We start from the raw sequence: 22504 nt of genomic DNA, 5'->3' as shown, positions 1-22504 counted from the left end.
TTCTATATCCACCAAAACACATGATCAACCACGCTTTGGAGAATGCACTACCGATACCCAAACTAACGGTGTTTCCCGAGCTGGAGACTGGTGATAGGATGACTATATCAACCTTTGGTCCTATCACCTGTACGCGTCCTTGGCCGGACGAAAATTGTTTGCGTTCGTATCGGAAGGTGGCGCCGACAACGCAAAATGGGAAAGATTAAGTTCTTCAAGACTCTTCCGCTAAACCACAACCGGTGGCAGTCCATCAGCTATGACATTACCAGGGTGGTGCAGAGGGATGAAATATTACTTCGTGGTGCGAACGGTTGTTGTTAATGGCAGACGGGGGACGTGTGCCATAGTGTACGTGAGGCTCTGATTTCTTCATCAATAACTAGGCAGGGGTTACGTACGTCATTTTGTCAAATTCTAGTAGGTAGTAGGGTTCCTATCATACGTCTAGAATCAAAAGATCTAAACAGTGTCCGTGTAATATTGTTCACCTTTTTTCTATCTAATTCATGAATTTATTTTTGCAATCCACTAACACTCGAGTATCACTTCAATATTATCATTCTTGTTGTGGTTGCTTATTTGGACGAAGCTTACAGTGATCACTGTTATTGAAATATGATTACTATTAGGTGCTTATAAATGTACCTATATATACGTAGGAATGTGTTGTAACTTGTTACAGGGCAAATACACACACGCACACACGAACAACGGTCTTTTTTCAAGACCAAAGAAAACATCATTGAACGTCGAATACTGAAATTACGAAATAAATGCAAACATCTGGAATAAGAAAGATACCTTACAACATGGTTTTGTATGATAGACAAAAAACAGGGTTATGACGAGGAGAAGTCATATTACTGAAACCACTCAATAGATGGTGATGAAATGACAATTTCTTGTCATGCTTAAAAACGGCGACCAAGAAATAATGCCAACGGGTATAAATATGGGTGCATTTTTGCAATATAGTCCGAGATATAACGCCTGAAGGGAGAACAATCTACGACCAAAAATCAAAGGCTGAACTGTTCGCAGATACAATGACTTCCCAGTTTCAAAACAACCCGGGTCCACCACTACCCGAAGTAAATAACTTAATCTTAAAACTGCGCAACACAAACCTACCTCCATCTGACATATATGTCTCACCAAACGAAATATGGAATATAGTAAAACGCCTCCCACCAGCGGAAGCACTTGGTTAGGATGGCATTAACAAACAAAGCTCTGAAACACCTACCAAATATAGCTTTTATTTTTCTGGTGAACATATACACATGCTGCTTTCGACATTCCTACGATTTAACCGGCATGTCGCTGAAACCGTACGAAAAGCAAGACACACTCGAGAAGTACAATACCCCGTGCTTAACTACTGCAGTCCGATTCCAGTTCAAACCAAGTTCAACATATACAAAATATACATCAAAACCATAATCATTTACGCAAGCCCAGCACGGGAAGCACTAATATCTAACTCAAACTGGAGAAGACTAGAAGCAATACAAAATGTAGCCCTCTGAACAATCACTGGCTCCCTCTACAGGATTGTCCGAAACAACATCATTTTAAACTCAACTCAAATTCCCTCGATCCAATCAACCATCATTTATGACTCAAAAAACGTGTTATTCAAATAATAACAGTCCAATTACAATCATCTACAAAAAATAGGCCAAACCATCAGCCCATCTGAGCTTAACAGAAAAAGACCCAGTGAACTGACCACGTAAAAATCACCTCAATCACTTCTCCTTCTACTTTAGGTCTTATCAATACGAGTCGCCGACGAGAGCAAATTCCAGCTATCCAGCGACAAACGACGAGCTCGATCGTGGCCACCCGAAGTACGACGAACATTATAGTGCTGACCACTCGTCGAGAAACTAGGTTATATCATCAGCATCACCGTGTTAACACGGATATTGTTAACGACGCATTGCGGCAGCTTATGCTCCAAAACCAACTGCAAACTCTCAGGGCTAACCGATTATCACGGATGTCTAATTAAAAGACCCCTGACCAACGTCCTCGGCGTGCAGCCACAATGGTCGTCCTGAGATATGTGGTGTCAAGCGACCATTACATTACGCCCAGCAAGGCAGCGGACATCTATCGAAACTTTCTTCGTGGACGGCTATAACTTGTCTGGTTTTCCACGAGGAACCCTCCTCAGGTGAAACGCGCCAGTCTATTCCACGCTTCCCGGACGAGACCCACGGATCGGACGCCACTTTTGTAAGCCTGATCCCTAACCCGTTATCTGTTTATGTCACATTGTAAAAATATTCCCAAGTTTGTAAGAGAACTCCGTTCGCCGCCAGGCCGACGATTCTCAATCACATAATATTGTAATATATTCAACTCTCCATAAAAATAAATCAACTATTTATATACTAAACACTGCAAGTGTTCTCACTTTATACAAGGCGGTATCTCTCCCAGCACGGATACCGTTTCAAACTATATTGTAATATTACACGGAAAAAAAATGTCTATAATATTATAGTTAAACAAATTATAGTAAATATAACTATTTAATAGATAAAATAACTAAAATGATTTACTTATTATTACTATATAAAATATATAGTTATTAGTTATGGTTAGGTTTACCATATTTTATAGTTAATGCAGTTTTTAATGTTTGAATTAACTAAAAAATATAGTTAAAATAGGATATTTCAGTTCAAATAACTATAATATTTTGACTATAATATTTTAGTAAATCTAATTAACCTTATAGCTATCCCTATAGCAATTTTAATGTACAGTCAACCCTACTATTTTTATAGTACAAATAACTGTTTTGTTTTTTTCGTGTATCATTGAGTATAATATACTAGTATTATAATACATCTTATATTATAATAAAATATACTTGATGTGCTTGTATAGCATGAATAACTTAGGTATGTTAATTTACCATAAATCATTAAAATGTTAATACATGTGCAATACCTACAAATACAGCGGACATGGAGCGCATGACAATTTTTACCTCTTGTCTATGATTGATATTATTTATATAATTATATACCATTCTTGACAATAAAATCGTGCAACTAAAACCATCCAACAGTACCTAAGTTATAATAATATGGTATGAGTTACCATCACAAAGGCGTATACTAACTAAGTTACATTGGGAATGGTATAAGTGCCAATTATAAATTATATGTCGTTACTTATTGGTACTAACTTCATCGCCCATAAGTATATATATATTATACTATATATATATATATTCGTAGAATTTCAAAATGCAATTTCAATTATGTCTTCAGACGTCTGAGTAGTATCGCAATGATCATAAATAAAATAAAATAAATGAATACTTTTTTTGCACATTGTTATTATTATTATTATTTATATTTTATACTTCTTAGATTCGTTCAAGTGAACATACGAATTGCCGTACCTAGTATAATAATAATAATAATAAAAATAACGATAATATCATATCGTTTGAAAATAAAATAATAATTTCATAATATTATATCGTGCTCGTGGCCAAGGTAAGATACCTATATAGGTACAGAATATATGTACTGTCAGATTTTATTTTTCAACTTGTTTGAATAATTATAATATATTCACAATAATATTATTATAAGTGACAGATTTAAACGAAACACATTATTATTGTGATTGCTATGCAACGACAAAAACTTCGACCGCAATAATTTAAATGGCACAACATCTGAAAACCGATCCCTTAATATCTTGACTTCCGCGTTCGAAGAGCAAATTATTTACGTTTTTCATTTTTAAAACAACAAAAAATATACTATATGTAGTTAGGTACCTACATACTACCGTGGGCTTCTTCCCAAATGTCATTATCGGTAAACATTTTTGGTAAATGGCGTTCTAAATAATTTAAAAGTATGTCTAGGATTTTGTTTATATTTTTTCCTATGATATAAAAGCATATTATAATTGTTTTATCGTTTTAAATCACATAAAACTATAGCACTAATCAATTACATTAACGGTTTATTGAATTCTTACATCTGACATTAAAACAATACAATAACAATGGATTTTAAAAAAGCTGAAAAACATGGTTTTATAGAGATTTTGATGTTTAGTGCCTCTACAAAAATTATAGAACTCGAATGTATACACTAGAATACTACATAGCTCTTTAGAAAAAAAATTGAAATTTTTCCGTTTATGAGTTTTGGCAGTATACCGACGATAATATAGTGCAATGATCGGCAACTCGTAGTCTGCATCTGACCTTGGAGGTCTATTTCATACGACCCGGTCAAAAATGATTTAATTGAATATTTTATGTTAATATATCACACTAGTATTAGTCATTAGGCATTAGCCACGATGAAATGTAAGTGCGAATTAAAAATCACATTGGAAAATATTAATATATTAATATTAAACATTATTAAAATATGTTCTATATGATTATAACATTTTTATTTTTGTCCAACCAGTCTCGCGAAACTTTTTTATTTTTTTTAATATGAGTCCAAAAATATGGACGATCTTATAACTAAAGTATAGTGGGATTAGTGTGTCTCAAGACTAAAGCCACTAAACATTTAGAGACTAGGCCTAAGAGCAGGGGCGTATATAGGATTTTCTTGAGGAGGGGGATATCAAAATTTTTTAGTGTTGATGCAACCTTTTGTTAGTTACTCCATGTAAGGCTAACAATAAAAACAATAATATTGATTTTAATTTTACTCTGTTTTATTAATTTATAAAATAAACTCTAGTTTTCTGTTTTTTAAGCACAACTCATCAATTACTTCATCTGTTGTAATTTCGACCTCTCTGTGACAAGAAAGCATGAATATTTATATTAGCATTTTCTATACACCATAAAATGTTGAAAATATTTTGACTCTTTTTGAGCTGTTTACGGACATTGTCAGTTTTCAATTTTTTTAGTTTTTTTTTCTATAATTATCAATAAATTTTTATTTGTTGGGTAAAAAAGCGTGAAAATTTAATATAAGGCTAAAAATACATAGGCACAATTTCTTTTTATAAGCATTTAAAGTTCAAATTTTGACAACATTTATCAAATTTATAATTTATTAATTATTTTGTAGTTAAAAATTTATTTAAATTTAAATTTATTTATATTATTTATTTTTTTTATGGCTAAGGATTGAAAATTTAAAACAAGGCTCCACGTAAATAGGTTATATATAAATTACTTTATTCACAATAATATCATCAAATATACTTGGTAAAATCATAGGCTGACTGACCGTTTTCGCTCAGAATCGTTTTTCTTATACAATGATATTATATCATTGAATTCAAATTTAACACCATCCATTACAGTGACCCACTTGTAACCTACTGTACAGCAGAGCAACATCCACTTATCCACCTTTTTTAATATTTATTTTAAAATTTACGAATTCCTTATCGTTTTCTGTCCGCTGTCGCAATTAGTTTCGTGTTCTACGTATATAACAGTATAATAGGTTAGGTACTAGCGGGTTTTACCCGACTTCTCTCGAATATAGTCCTATTTTAATTTTGTTGTTATTGTTGGGTAATATCACTCGCAGCCCACAGGATAACAAAATTATAAAATATAAATAGCAACAGTACTGCAGCTTAAACTTTATACCTAAACTAAAAAAAAAGGTCAAGGGAGGGGATCTATCCCCCATATCCCCCCCCATAAATACGTCACTGCCTAAGAGAGGGGAGGGCTTACTAAATACTCCGTCACTAAAAAGGCGATGTGATTCGAGTAAAGGAGTGCCTGCTGCAGCAGTATAACGCGGTACCTGAAGCACTAAATAGGAGTATTTGCAACCCTATTTGATGTCACTCTACGGTGTATGGCCTCAAGGACCACTACAAATACCTTTGAATTTTATCGGTCCTAAACGTGCACTAAGTCATTCATGGAACTTTATCATATATCTACGGCTGTCGTTTCGATATCGAATGCATGCTATTATAATTATATTATACTAGTAATTATATTATATTGGATGTAGATTTTGCCAGAATTCGATCACCGTGGAGATGGAACAAGAGCCTTTGATGAGATACCACAAACGTCCGATGCACACAAATGCCTGAAGCATTATTTAGCATCGTCCTCGGCATTAAGACGTTGTCTGCTTCCATCTTGAGTAATCGTAATCGCAAATTTGTGGTATAAACCAGCTGCTGCAAACGCGGTATTATATTGCTGAAGGATTCCTCGGCACGTTTGAAACAATTACAAGTCCACGGTTATTACCGAGTTTATTCTTGTTATTCTTATTTTTTGTACATGGCTGTAGGTACTCCATATCATTTTTTCGGCTGTTCAGATTATTTGCAGATACGTTTCACGCTTCAATATTATAGTTTCATCATCACTTTATACCGTTAGTGTAACACAAAATTAACTTCATAATATAATACGATGACCAGAGTCTAGAACTTGAAGCATTTGCAAACATTACTGCTCAAGACTTATATTGAACTTAAGTCTCAAGTACATCAACATCTACTGCATGTTAAACATGAATAAGATACCTACCACAAAGCCAAAAATGTTATAGCATAGTTCTTAACACCTTATCAAATTTTTAGTGAAAGCGCATATTATTTAAATTTTTAGTTTTCACACCACTATAGATGCATATTTTCACGATAAAATGAGAATTTGTCAATACCTATAACGATAGTATTAAAAACTGAAGAGTTTGCTATTTGAAAAAAAATAGTATCATCGATATGATATGTTAATATCTAAAATTAATAATTTCGATCAGTGTTGGAAACAGAAATTGCAACAAATATCTAGATTAAGGTAGATAAAAATCTAAAAAACATCCTAATTAAGATAAATGATGAATATTTTGTTCAGGAATGTTATCTAATAAATAGGTTAGTTGATACAATGTTGACAAAAGATTTATTCTTTTATAGACAAAAAAAAAATTAATATTCATGTAGCATGTTATTGACCTGTGCGTACACTTGCGTGAGTGCTTCACCATTTCTTTTACTCCCCACTAATGACCACTTACAACTCTCACATTTGCAAAACAAGCACGCACATACTTAGAAAATTAACTATATTTAACTCTTTGAAAACCTTCGGTATCGAATCCTCCAAGGTAACAAAAATAGTATAAAACAACAGAAAATAAATATAAATGTTCGAATAGTCATACATTTAATATGAAATTGATTCGCACATAAAAAATAATGTCATAAGAAATAAAAGGCATAATATATCTATTGTGAGAGCAAGTGCTTATTTGATTGTGTTTTTCATGGCAAAACAATAATTTAGAGCGTCGTATATTATAATATTATAATATTGTAACCGTACCCTAGCAAGGCACCGGTTCATTGATCGTCTCAATATTTTTCTAATCATTTTTGATATTTTTTAATCAAATTTTAATTTACCGCAAATGTAGGTAGTAGGTGACACATCTAAATATAGAAAAACAATTGTATGATATTGCTGATTCGTAGGAACTTAATGTCTAGCAGATGGTGTTTACAAATGTTATTATTATGTTGGTTGTAGAATCAATGATATATCAAAAGTTGATAATCTATAAAACTAATTTTTTTTTTGTCTGAGTTTCAACAGCAAAAATGAGTTTTCCAGTACTTAAAAAAAAAATTTATAATAATAATTACAAAAATACGATTACCTAAGCTGCATTAAGAATTATTTAATTATCTCAAAATAATTACAGATTTTATATTAGTTACAAATAAAGTTAACTATTTTGATGAAATAACTATTGTTAAGAGTCTTTAAAACTTTTTGGTTGTACAGAAAGCATTAAAATAAGAATTAAATAATAAAATATCGCTGAAAGAATGATTGAATGTATAAGAAATGTGATCATTATATACGATTGTATTGCCCACATCTTCCGATGCTAGAAGTTATGAAAGGGGACCGAGAATTCGGCGTCATTATGTAAAAGCAACGATTTTTTTATAAGTATATGAAATTCGTTAGGATACATTGTTTATGACAACGTTCAAAATAAGACCGAAAAGGTATTGAAAATATTATGACTTTGTATGTCTGAAAACGTGTGAAAAATACGCATTTTAAGACATTTATTGCGATGTCGGTTCGAAATGTCTGTAGACCAAAAGTTTCATGATTTCGATGATTTTACATCATTCTGAACTCAAAACTTTCAAAACGCTCGTTTTTCCTCGAAAAACGGTCAGGCTTTCCGAGTATTAACCAGCCCGCGGCTTGGTTTTAAAAATAACAAACAGTCGTACCGGTATAATTCGACCATTATAACGTTATTAATCGCTATCTGTTTGTTCGCAGGGAATTTTTTATTCATTTACGGTCACGAGGACACGCCACATATCTACATAAGGAGCCCGTACTACACGGTCGGCGTGTTCGACAACAACGGGTGTTCGCTGTCATTTCAAATGCACACCAACGTCTCGGTGCCCAGTCAAGTGTCGATAATGCTAAAGACCGAGAATTATACGTCATTAATTCAGGATAATGTCGAAAACAACTCTCCCATGTAAGTGTAAAACCACCCTTGTGCAACCATAATCAACGCATCGACGGCGACTCGGCGACGTGTTGTAAACATTATATATTGTTATAACGCGCACAACTTGCACCCCACAAAAATCACGAAAGAATTATTATTAATTGGCCATGAAAAAATATGATTATAACGCTAGGTTGAATAGACCATTATCAGGTACTCCTGGCCGGTTATCGCGACAACCTGCATAAAATCGGATTTTAGATACGTACCGAGGTTACCTTAATTTTTTTTTTGCGTTAGCAGGTGATCCAAGGCATCTAGATTACCACGATTATCGTGACTACCATATAATACCCAAAGATTAACTAGTTGAAAAGTTTGATCAAAGCTAAAAAATGTATTAATTTTTAACTTAATTAATTTAATTGACGGTTGAATTAATAACTGTGCTTTTTTCGGTTTGATTTAAAAATAATACATTAAGTGGAAATCAAAAATGTTTCAGATAATTTTTGTTTTAATTAGGGCTTGCAAACGTTATGATAACGTTATATTTGACAAAAAATTATTGAAATTTGTAAACGTAATTATAACGGAAAGCGATAATCAAAAATAATTAAATACAGCAAAACAAAAACTAACAATTAACAAAATATATTATACAATATTAAACAAAACATAACGCAAAACATAATTTGCCGAATATCATTGAACGAAAAATAACGAAATATTTTAAAATCTATTTATTTAAAAGGTCTATTGGTTTCGTAGAAATATTTATTTCACGCAAACAATCTAAGAACTGATTATATTATACTCCATAATATGCAGCCCATTACCTATCCGCATTAGTTATTATTTTAAAATTTAATGTGTATTAACATTATTTTAAATAACGATAAACGCAAAACTTGTGTAACGTTTTAGTTCTAAATAATGATAAACGCAAAAGTTGAATAAAGTTTTAATTCTAAATAATGATTTACGCAAAAACTGTGGTACGTTTTAAATGTAAGTAACATAAAATGGAAATTTTTTTTCAAATGCAAGCCCTGGTTTTAATTATTTTATACGCTAATTACTGAATATATAGTATTAAATAATAAAAATAATCTAATACCATAATAAAAGTAATATTTCATACTATATTTTTGTTCTGTTTCTCAATAAAATAATAATATGTATGTAATACAAGTGGTACTAATTAAAAAAGTAAATTTACTTTTTTTAATGTTAGTAAAGTTAGTATTTATTCTAAACCAGCTTTAAACTAAGCGATATAAATGTACTATTTGTTAATTATTAACTTCCAACTTAACGGTCTTGTGTTCTACATGAGTTAATTATTTTCATTAACTTGCCAAATTCAGTAGGTACAATTACTTAGGTCGGAAAGTGGTGGTGTGGCTCTTCACAGGGACTTACTAATCACAATTAATTTACTAGCAGATTATAATAACATGTAAATTTAAATGGCATTGCAAAACCACACTTTGGTTTTCACCTCCTGTGATCGTGCTCATGAAAACAGAATAGTATGGAATACAACTGAAGATAATACTCGTTTAGAAATAAACTCTGATGTCGTGGTAGTTTCAATAATCCGGATGAACATCGCGAATGAATGCAATATTTTAATTCACGCTAACCCGGAAGTACTGTATATAAAAACAACGTCGTCGTAAGAACTAGAGACATTTTTGTAAATATCGTTTTTATTTTACATGACGTTTTAATATTTAAAAAAATAGAACACTTTTCACATATGCATTCTAAATACGGAGATTCGGCGCTACTTGCTCAAAAGTTCATAATATTTTGAATTCAGTTTTTACTACCGCCAAAAATCAACTTTTATAGTTTATAGTTATAGTTATAGTATGTCCCACCCTTACATATGTGATATTATTATTATGTACGATTAATATAATTTCTTAATATTATATTATTATGAACAGATAAATAAATATTTAAATACTAATTAATGATTACACATTTTAATTTTAAAACTTTTGAACGTAATAAATTGTGTTAATGTCAAAAACATTTATCAATTTTCCAAATCAACCCTTAACCTAACTGGAATGTTGACCGGTCAGGGTATTAATATTGTATATAGTAATATAACAGCTAAGAGTTTCGGAATGTTGATTATCTTTCAACACCGTTATATTTTATTACATTATAATTATATAGAGATATAGTAGAATAAGCTATAATAATTAATAAATAATTTTAGTGCTTTGCTGGTATGTACGGAGTGGTTCATGGTATAATTTCTAAAAGCATTAATTATTATTCAATATTTTTTAACAAATGGTAACTATGCTTACAATAATTGAAGTTTTTATTGTTTTTAATATTTTCTGACACACGTAAGCGAGTAAATCACACGTTGCAATAAGACTGAAAAGATGTTTGTTAGTAACCGCATTAATCGAAAAGGGCTGAACAGATTTAGCTTAATTTTTAAAAATATTTTTTATATTTCGTAAAATGTTTTTAGGGAAAGAAACATTGTTAAAATTGCTCAGAAAATTGGAAAATTCAGGAAAAACTGAAATACTTTTTCGCAATGTGATTTTTCTATAAATTAGTTTTGATGGTTACCAGGTTACATAATATAGTATAATTTATTGTTATTACGACTTGATATAGTAATTTTTATATTTGGTCACTATATTGTTTACCCGCTTGGTAATAGGATTTCACCGTCACCAGGCTGGCCATCATCGATTTTTATCAACCGTGATCTGCTAACCACCTTTCATGATGTTTGTATTTTTTTTTTTTTTTTGAATCGATAGTTATGGATATAGATATTTTCAGCTTACTTGTGATTCTAAGAATCGCCAAACGCATATAGCATAGTCAATAAAAAGGAGCAATTTAGGTCACTATTCACTCGCAATGCTACAAAACAAACTATTTTGCGATCTAATTGAAATTGTATATCTACGCGATACAACATTAAAATTGAACGTAATCTTTCCATTTCAAACACGTTAGATACGTGCACCAGAAGAACGGGAAATTTCAAACAATAACGATAATTATAAAATAATATTATGCATCGAATGAGACATCAACGGTCGTTAAAAACGAATCGAGCAACAATTAAATATGAATAATCGAGTACGAAAACTAATAAAAGTTGCGTTGAATTCTGATCTAGCTGCATTCTACTACAATCCGACAATTGATTACAGTTCAGATCAGTCTGTTGTTATTGGATTGATGAGCATTGTGTACCTACATCGTAAGACATTAAAATACAGAAATGAATGGATTTTGTCGCGCAAGTGGCAAATTCATTATTGCGTTCTTTGGTTTCTGGAACAGGAAGAGATTCCACACATTTCCTGTTACAGAGCCAGGAATAAAACAGTGGCTTCCAAAGAAATTATTATATCCAATCATAATAACAATTGTATTTCATGTAACCTAGAAACTATTTATAAACAAAAAAATTTATAGAAAAATCCAAATGAAAAAAAACCTTTGAGTTTTTCTCAAATTTTGCGAGCAATTTCTCCAATTTTTCTTTCCTTAAAAACCTTATTCAGAATATTAAAAACCTTTTTTACAAAAAATTATTCAAATCGGTCTTGCTGGTTACCAACAAACAGCTTTTTATTTTACAGACGTACAACCTTTTGCACAACTTTAACGTCATATTATATTTATTACATCAATAATTATAATGGGTAGAGTCACATTCACGACCGAACGACAGGAACAATATTAATACCGACATGATGACATTATACAGACAGAAAACTTACAAATATTAAAATGAATTACAAATATTCATATAATCAAAAAGTGTATGTGGTGTGTACTTATATGTGTTATAATAAACACTCTCTTAAAAATCCTATTTGCGGTGAATTGTGCATTATTTATACCCGCAGTGAATTGTACATTTGTGTATTTATACCTGTTTTTAACTGTTCGGTAGTGAGTTTTTCTGGTACCGAGTTGTGTATGTGATATATACCATCGTACCGGTCAGCGACAAATATAGGCTCTGACCCAATTTTCGCTCAACAAAGAGAAGAAGATAATTATAGGTGATGATAAGGATGATATTGTAGAGAATATACACACAAATACGAATATAATATTATATACGAGCTAGGATAATTTATATTATATGATAAAAAAAAAGTTTGCAAAAATATGTGAGCTTCATATAATCTGACTCTCCATGAGTTGCCTCTTTATCTTCCATTAAACATACAACATTTCTTTTACTCAAATTTATAGAAGACTGTATGATTCTTCAGCCTCTTGCAGAGTTCTAGCCCTCCTGACCATGTCAGTGGAAAGGTCCGAAAACACAGGACCACAGAGTAAATCTGGCATATCGACAGCAGTCAAAGGAAAATTTATCAATTATAGTTTAAAATATATTATTATAGTCAATTTATCTATTATCAACCTTGGAAATAAGAAAATATCTATATTCTCACTTGGTTTTCTATGATATTTTAATTTTTAAGCAAATTAGTATGAAAAAATATATTTATAATAAAAAATGCTCATAACACGCTTAAAAATATAAATACTGTAATGATAGTTGATCAATTCAAGGTAAAAATACGAAATTAGAACTGCTGAATATAGTTTTCTACGAAGTTATCGATTTATAGAACGAAGACAACAATTTCGGTGTCACGTGCTCTTAAGGGTTAGCATTTCGTGGAATCGTATTATATTTTATAAATGTATTTATTCTTTTAGAGACAAATGTAATTGTAATAACGTATATGTTCTATATAAATAATTTAACTTATAATATTGCACTTTTATTAGGTTTATGAGCCCACGAGTTATCTAAAATAATCTTGTTTGAGAAAAATTGGTATCAGTCAATATCATATACAAAATATTTACTAATATTATTTACAATAGACAATAGTAGACTCAATAACAGTAAAAAAAACCAATAATAATCTGTTGATCCATAAAAAGTCTAATGGTTTTTGTTATTATAAAGTACCTACGAACCATCAATTCACGATAAAAAAGAAAAATATCTACCCACAAACAAAATGATATCAACTTGAGACCCAGAAATATTAATTATCTTGTTAATTGTTGTGTAGTTTACTTAGATATTCATATTAATCAATTTTTGTCTGAGGTTGATGGTCTTCTATTAAATTTTTCTATAGTAGTATATATGTATAAACAATAAGTATTTTATTTATATAGGTCTATATTACAATGAATATTAACACAGTTTATTCACGAGAGAGGTAATTTTTTATTTTTCATCAGAATTATGAACCGATATGCTGCTGACAAACTTTTATACGTAGAAAGTAATCTTTTTTTCAGAAATTTACGGTTATAATACTTAAAATAAATAACTAAAAATGCCATAGCATTGATGATTGTTTGTTATTTTTTAGATTTTGGGAGAAAAAGAAAATATTGTTGGGTCGACAGACAAGACAAGTTATTATTGAAATAAATATCAAGCCTGGGTCACATGTCGCCATTGATGATATTAGACTAGAAGATTGTTTACCAGGTAATTATAGAAACTATACTATATCATAATTAATAATAAATAATATTTATTATCAAAAACAATTAAAGTTAAATCTATAATAATGCATTATAATTGTTATATAAATTAAAATATATTGTTAAATAATATTACGTACGTTAATTTACTTTACTCCATTTGTACGAATTAATGACGATAGTGAAATTTATCATTTATTATCAAACATGTTTAATACTCGTTATTTATTTTATTCGCCCATATAACATAGTGAGTAGGTATTGAATATGTACTCGTACAATTTATGTGTGTACTCTGTAGGTAAACATTATCTAAGACTATATTTGGATAAGCGACATATTAAATGTTAAATGAATACGGATTCAAACCCTATCAATAAATAGTCAAACGTACGGTATAACAGACATAAAACCCATTACAATTGAACAAATTTAAACATTTATTATTTTTAAATTTAATTTTTATGGTTTGGGAAGATAGAATATTATTAGTCGATTGATAACTTAATACAACTACTTAAAATTTAATCCATAAGACTATTCCCAGTGCTCATTAACCTGATACTAGAACAATAAATATACCTGGTTCTATGTCAGCCAATGACCAGGCCTATGTAGATGACATTTCTAATTTAGGATATAATGTGGAAACGATGGAGAGACTCGGTTAGAAATTGATGTATGGTGTCGGTAAATAGTCAATTATAATTAATAAAGAAACACTGAATACAATGGAACCTCTCCTAACGGACGTCTCGAAATAGTGAAAATTGTATTGGAACTGACCTACAAACTTTCTAAAAACTGAACCCTCTGAAAAGCGGACAAAATTACAGCAACCGAGAATGCCCAGTATTTAGAGGAGGGGTGGCCTGGCTACTGCATACTAGCGTCAAATAAAATTACATAATATAATTTTTAAATATTTATAAAATTATGTTTTTCAATATTAATACAATATAACAAAATAATTAGGTTTGTACCAAAATAACATTAATAATGTAATATAACATATTATTTGACAGGACATTTTGATCTGCTAGGATACTGTAATCCACCAATGAAAGAGCCTAGAAGTAGAAGGGCATAATAATATATTATATGTAGTGGAACAATTTAAATATTTTCTATTCAGGAGTCATTTTAATTGAAGTCAATGAAGACAAATGAAAAATAAATGCTATTTTGGAGTTAGAACCATTTGAGATCCAAAGCCATATCTAAAAACCTAAAAAGTAAAAATGAAAAGTTATGACTTTGATATGACATGTCAATCTTATATTATAGCTCCGACACATCGGTCTTTAAAAAAACTGAGTAGACCCACAAAGCGTAGAGTGTAGAAGACAGCTACTCAACGAATAATTATAAAAATGTTTTCAACGGCCATGTGTTATGACTTATGATACATTAATCATGAAAAAAGCTAGAAAGATTGGCGCCATGCCTGGTGAAAAATGATGTCATGATAAAAATGATAATTGAAGAAGTCCTGATAGAAAATAGACCACTAAGTAACTGTGCCTTAAATGGGATCATTGTGTGAAAAAAGATGGAAAAATCTGTAGACCTAAAAACTAATTGGAAGCAGCTGAAGATTTACAGAGACGGAGAAGTGCTTATTTTATGGAAATCTAAAGGTGGGAAACAACAAAGAAAAAAGATATAAACATACGCTAAAAGCGTCTCACGCAGACCCATGTCAAAAAAGTTCACGCCAAGATGTCTGTTCCCGAATTATAACTAGTTATGTATATTTTTATTCTATTCAAACAACAAGTTCGAAATTTTACTAATTTAACGCTGGAATAATAATTGCCGTATATTCGATTAAATTATTTCGCCAGCAACGTAAAATCCTTTTTCCATACATTAAATTACATACTTTGTGACAGCGGGCGGTTTTGATTTACTGCCATAATATTGTAACATAATATATTGTGTTTGTTCGGTAGCGTAGGTAGGTAATCGAAATTCATAAATTATGATCATTGTCCATTTAAACATTGTTCTATAACATCATACGACTCCTGTGTGTGATGGGTACACCTACGTGTATAATAACTGAATGGCACTTATTATTACCTATCCAGTATTGGTTATTATTATTATTTGTTTTACCGTCGAGGGTCGAATGTACGATTGTAGTTAACATGGTTAATCCGTAAAGTACACTAATTTGCATTCTACTGAGAATAAAGGCTTAGTTGGTGGTATTGTACACGGTTTTCAAAATTACAAAATCGTTTTGGTTTCATCAGACAAAAAGAGTATGTAACGAAAAAAATACAAAATTTGCAATGTATCACACATCGTGGCTCGTGAGTTATTTAAAAAATTCTCCTTTAAGCTTTCTGAGATAACTACACGTTCATTGTTATACTTGATTTAGGCCATGAATAATAAAGATTTTTTTTTTTGAAAAACCATCGGTAACGTGCAATTATTACGAGTCACTGGAATAAACATACAAAACAAATACTATTTATTGCTCGAGGAAAACGTAATTTTAAGTAGTAGGATTCACACCTTTGTGTAGGGACATTTTTATTTTTATAAACAAATACAAGGTATCCGACTGTTAACTTTGCTTGTGTTTATTTAAGATGTAATTTATAGCTTAACATTTATATGCTGCCTATTCATTTTTTTTCCACCAGAAAATTCACCTTTTGTAATCTCTGGTCTTTCAGTTTTACAGCGAATGAGATATTTTATGCAAGTACTACGTTTTGTTTTATTTAAAGAAACCTAAAAGTATATTTTTTTAATAAACGTCTTTTACTTACTGCTCACTGACCGTTTAAATTTAGAATTTTATTGTGTTTTTCTTATTTGTTGCGTTCTAATTATAAGTTCATAATTCATTACACTAATTACTATTTAGGTATAAAACAAATACGGTTGACTGTTATTGTAAAAAGTGACACTCATGGTTAAAAATATCCCACCGACTGACTATTTATTGATTCAAAATTAATAGTGACTCGATGTATATATCATGATAATAAAATAAAAATGATGAAATAAAATAATGGAGACGTAAATGTCACTTTTATTTTTTAATGTATTTCTATAAACTTTTTATGTAGGTACTTGATTTTATTCAAAAATATCATGTTTCTATGATATATATATTTATTAATGTGCGTATTGTATTTTTTTAGAATACTTTACCGGAATTACTGATAACGGTTGTCCAACAGACTCACACTTTTTGTGTTCTGATAATATGACATGTATACCTTATCATCATGTTTGTGACATCAGTCCAGATTGTCCCGATGAAACCGATGAAACCGAAAACTGTTGTAAGTATAATTTTGTTTTTCAACAATTATTAGCAATACATTTTGGTATGTTGCTGTGTGTTATTTGTCGTTTAAGAGCACGACACGAAAATAGTATCCTCTAAATTGCAAGTAAGTTGTTTGGGTTTGTCTGTAGATATAATAGCTGCCACAGTGTCAATCAAAAACATCCAAAGCATTAAAAAAAACTTATGTTTGTATTATACTGTTATCAGTATAGAATCGTTAATAATCGATGAATATCGGGTTTAATTCAACGATAAAAAATGTATTTAATTTGATACGTTGGAAGTTTATCAATCTCGTGTGTGGCACAAATTAAATAATATCATTTTCTAATAATCTCTCTACTCCATCTATATTACACATATTGATGTTGTAGACAACTAAATTGCTATATATTTTATGGCAAAATGTATTATTAACAAATTAATTAATTTTCTCTAAATTAGTCATGTAAATTATTAACACCTCCGGCGTAATATGACGTCCTTTAAATTATTATAGTGAAACTAGGTTGTACATTTCACGAAGCTTATTAACATATTGTATATATTATAATGTTCTCACATTTGAAAATATATTTACATTAATTTAATAATGCGGTAAATACTCAGATAAAGCTTAGCGAAAAATGTGTAAGGTTATACATTTTAAACTTGTATTATTAGTACCTACTTAAATATTTTCCAAAAAAAATACGTTTTATAAGCCCATTAAGTTTGATAAAAATTATGTATCTGTTTGCTATTTTATACATAGAATACTAATGAAACAAAAAACATGTACCTAAGGGAAAAATTAATTTATGTACCTTCCAAAAAAGATTTTATTTATCACCCAAATATTAAAATTACAACTAGTTGTTGTATCAGGATTAACAATCGTAACCTACAATCTAAATGTAATTTATAACACAAATGAAATAAATTATAATGGAATGTAAAATTTAAAATGTTCTTATAAGTTTAATATTTATACTTTAATTTAGCCACGCTTGGCCATCATTAAATATAAAAATAACAATAGCAATGACTTTCAAACATTTTAAATAACGCTTAAAACCAAATTTTTATTCAAACTCATTTTTAGAAATATTAAATTATAAATTGAATTATATGAGATCCATAAGTTTGATTGAATATTGTATTTGGAGGTATTTTTTTGCAGTTCACTTGTAGTCTGAGATGTTTAAAAAACTTACATATATTATAATCTGACCTTGTTTTCAACAAGCAGCTAAATATAAATAAAAACTCCTAGTTCCAAACCAGATTCTAATACAATATGTTTATGGTTTTATAAACACGACTTATAATCTGCTGTAAATAGTTGACTAATATTATTTAAATCATATTATTATATGAATCTGTCAAAAATGTTTTGTGTTTTTAAATACATTTTGGGATAATTTATATTTCAGTAACTTCAACATTTCATTAAATATAGCAAATAGACTATAGTAATGCACTTTAATTTAACCATATCCAAACATCATATTTTATTATTAATAAAACAGACATTGATTAAAAAATATCAATAGTTTCTTTATTAGTAAGTGTAATTTTCAATAAGAATTTTCTTTTCGAACACATCAAATTTTAAAGTCACGTGTTTATCTACAATAATATTATAATTAATTGTTAATGTGTTCAGGGAGTTTTTTTTTTTTTGATTTATTTAATGATTTATAGTTGCAGTTTTCAAATAATTACTATATATTATTGTACCAGTGATAGACACTATATTTTAAACTATATTCTGGCCATAGTTTTTTGTTATAAAATGTGTGTTATTTTTGGTACTTGATTTTAGTAATTTACCCTGTGCATTTTTCTCAGCTTTGTCTGTTCGCTCCAACTCTTGTTTTTCACATTATTTACTATTTAAAATTTAATAAAAAGAGTACAAACGCGTACTTAAATATTAAATGTTTTTTTTTTTAGGTAATATTCCCTTAGTTGTATCATAATTAATTCCACCATGGTCTGTAGTATACTCTTTTTTTTGTTTTTATTATACCATAAATTAATTAACTGTCGTGCTATAATTACCTCCATAATGTAGGTACTTCGATATTATTATTCGCAGTGTATTTATACTTATATAGTTTGAAGTAAACTTGAACATGCAGAATTCAATAACAATTGTTGTGTATAATATATTGTAATGAAATATAGTTTATAATTTCAAACTCATAAAATATTTATCATACTAAAATTAAATCTATCACGGGCCTATCATTATGTCTTTATAATTTTTTTTTTGTTTTTGTCACATAAAGCTTATTCAAATGTTATCTATACAATTAGTGTAAGTAAATTATTTTTAAATCGTTAATATTTCACGTTACCAGAACAACGAAATTTGTCAAATTATATTTTTAACCAAACAATGTATTATAATATAGGGAACAGTGGTTTGCGCCCTTTCCATTCATCCGTCATCATTGTGTTTGTACATTTTTCGTAAATCCCGTTGAATAATAATATATTACTCGGCTATTATATTATTATTTTGTAGTATGCGTATGGAAATAATGAATTTTTAACGAAATAATTATTTCGGTATCCAACGTTGGGCACTATTGTCGGTCTTTATTTTTAATTCAAATGGATTTACTGTGACTGGTGAAAAATCGCATCCACCGTATAGCCAACGGGCACTATAGTAGTGATATCGATATGACTATTCAAAATGAAATAAAAAAAGAAAGAAAGGGTCCATTAGTATTTTTATTCCAATTCGTTCATCGAGCACGTGACCGTAAAAAGCTCTATATCACACGTACTGCAGTATAAGATTTCGTTCACGAAATCAACGTTAATTATTAACGACGTGGCCCGAATATACTATTATTATCAAGAGTGGTCGGTTTCCATAGTATTATGATGGCCCGGAGTCATTAATTGACCGCGGACATTATTTACTGTCGAGGACAATGAGAGTTGTGTTCCAAAACGTTCTGATTGTACACTAACAAAATAAGAACAAAACATCCATTATTTTGATAACGGAGCGCCACTCCGCAGCCGTCTATTGTTGTTAGTTGATGTGTCCAGCATTACTGTTAGGCCTCGCAAACACATATTGGTAGCCTATAACGATTACATTTTTGAGATGCAACAATATTATATACGACTTCTTCGACGATTTCCCGAAAACGCATTGATTTTCCGTGCGAAACAAAACGTATTTTCACATCACATCATTTCCACACAATCAACATTTGTGTATTTAAACGTAGTGTGATCTTCTAAACATAAATTTTGACTTGTTTAAAGACAATGATGTTGAGTTTGAAGTCTTCGAGTACTTGACGATAATAATACGTAAGAATTTGCGCATTTTATGTTTGTTATAATAATATAATATTAAACAAGGGTGGTCACATATAAAATACAAAAATGCGAGATTATTATTTTTTGTTTTTACCAGTATAAAACATCGATTTTTAATAAAATAACATAGTACCATTCTTTAATGAATAAAAATCTTCATCAACAACATCACTCAAATATAAAAAAAAAAAATTAAATCAAAAAAGGCCTTTTTAGTAGTTATTTACATAATGATAATATTAATGTTATGCTTAACAGCTGGCGGAAGTTGATGCATCTGTGGCGTCTAATATTGCAGCGGTTGCAATATAATATTTTCTTTACATATTTTTCCCAAGTATGAATATAACTGGGACATATTTTTAAAAACGGGACAGTATTAAGCGTCCCGAACGATATTTTTTTATCGTGACCCAGGGTAGACTTTTTAAAATACGGGACTTGACCGCATAAAAAACGGGACTTGTGGCCACTCTGTGTTAGGTATATTGTTATGCTAATTTTGCACGTCTAATGATTTTCGTCCGTACCTATATTAATTTTTCAGTTCTCGTACCCACCGAAGCTCGATGTACGTTCGAGTCTGGGTTCTGCGGATGGCGGAACACGTCGGGCGAAATGTCTCTGACGTGGAAACTGTACAAAGGCGACCGACACAAATTTACCGGTCCAAAATGGGATAACACTTTCCGCAACCGAACTGGTAATATGACTACCCGCTTTGGACGTCAAACGAAAATCGATATCAACAATATTTTATCCACCTTTTTTTTTTTTTTTACACCCGGTGTTCGCGAAATGCGTTCGGGTTTTTTTTCCCCAAAATATATTCTGTTTTTCTTTTTTATTTCGCAGGTACCTACGCTTACGTGGACATGTCCGGATCGTCCTATCTCGGGGCGACGGCGCGCATGGACAGCATACATTTCCACCCACCGCCGACCTACTGTTCCGACACGCAGTCGAAATATTACAATTCTTGTTATGTGAGTATCCGTTGCATTCCGCATACGCTGTCGTATTACATCGCAGTAGAAAATTGTTTTCAGTTTGGTTTTCAGTTTGGGGGATTCATTATTGGGAGTAGAAATAACCGGAATTCGTGATGAGATGATTATATTGAGATCGTAGAGCGGATTTTAGGGTTTCGGCCCCGGATTAGCGAGACAATTTTTTTTTCAATGACCAGATTAGTTGTTTGACCATTCGCGTTGATAAGATTTTGGTGTAAAAAATTATAGGTTGTTTGTGCGGAGTGTAAACTTGTTTGTTTCTTTTTATTCTGATACCACTCCATTGTGGATATTTCGTATACTTTGAGGTCGTTGTACATGACCACAATATCATGTGCCTCTAATTCGTTAATCACACAATATCAGCTTAACAAAAATTACTAATCGGATAATATTTTCCGTCTCAAGACCACCGATCTCTAGTGTAATAATAATAAACTGTAAACGAGTCACTTCAGCCATATTTATTTTTATATACTTTTAAGACTGTTGGTAGGTAATTTGATTGCATTTAAGATTTTAAACGCTCAACAGCAAATATTTCTAACAACACGAGTAATATAATAATACAGTCAAAGTTACAGTGCAGCATTAAAATACATCGTCAGAGTATTATACTCTCGGAAAGATATTGTCTAAAGTTATTATTGTTGACAATAATTAACGTAATTTTAATGTCATTTATCTTGACACAATTAATAATATTGTGTTTAGCAGCGTGTAGTGAGTCGTTCAACTATAACAACCACAATATATTAATATGATGTTGTTCTTCAAGATTTGTATACACAATTAATTTC

General features: G+C 30.5%; 1 protein-coding gene across 2 annotated transcripts in view; it reads left to right on the top strand.

The window, feature by feature from the left end:
- LOC132933963 (tyrosine-protein kinase receptor-like) overlaps positions 1–22504 on the top strand; it is a 418129-nt gene that overhangs the window by 320678 nt on the left and 74947 nt on the right. For both annotated transcript variants that reach the window (XM_061000235.1, XM_061000236.1), the window contains exons 3-7: positions 8318–8528; positions 13922–14043; positions 17207–17350; positions 21239–21394; positions 21547–21677. In XM_061000235.1, coding sequence (XP_060856218.1) covers positions 8318–8528; positions 13922–14043; positions 17207–17350; positions 21239–21394; positions 21547–21677 — 764 coding nt within the window. The remainder of the gene's footprint in view (positions 1–8317; positions 8529–13921; positions 14044–17206; positions 17351–21238; positions 21395–21546; positions 21678–22504) is intronic.

Source organism: Metopolophium dirhodum, chromosome 1, assembly GCF_019925205.1.
Source record: "Metopolophium dirhodum isolate CAU chromosome 1, ASM1992520v1, whole genome shotgun sequence".
Lineage (NCBI taxonomy): Eukaryota > Metazoa > Arthropoda > Insecta > Hemiptera > Aphididae > Metopolophium > Metopolophium dirhodum.
This window is presented reverse-complemented; position numbering and strand designations above follow the sequence as displayed.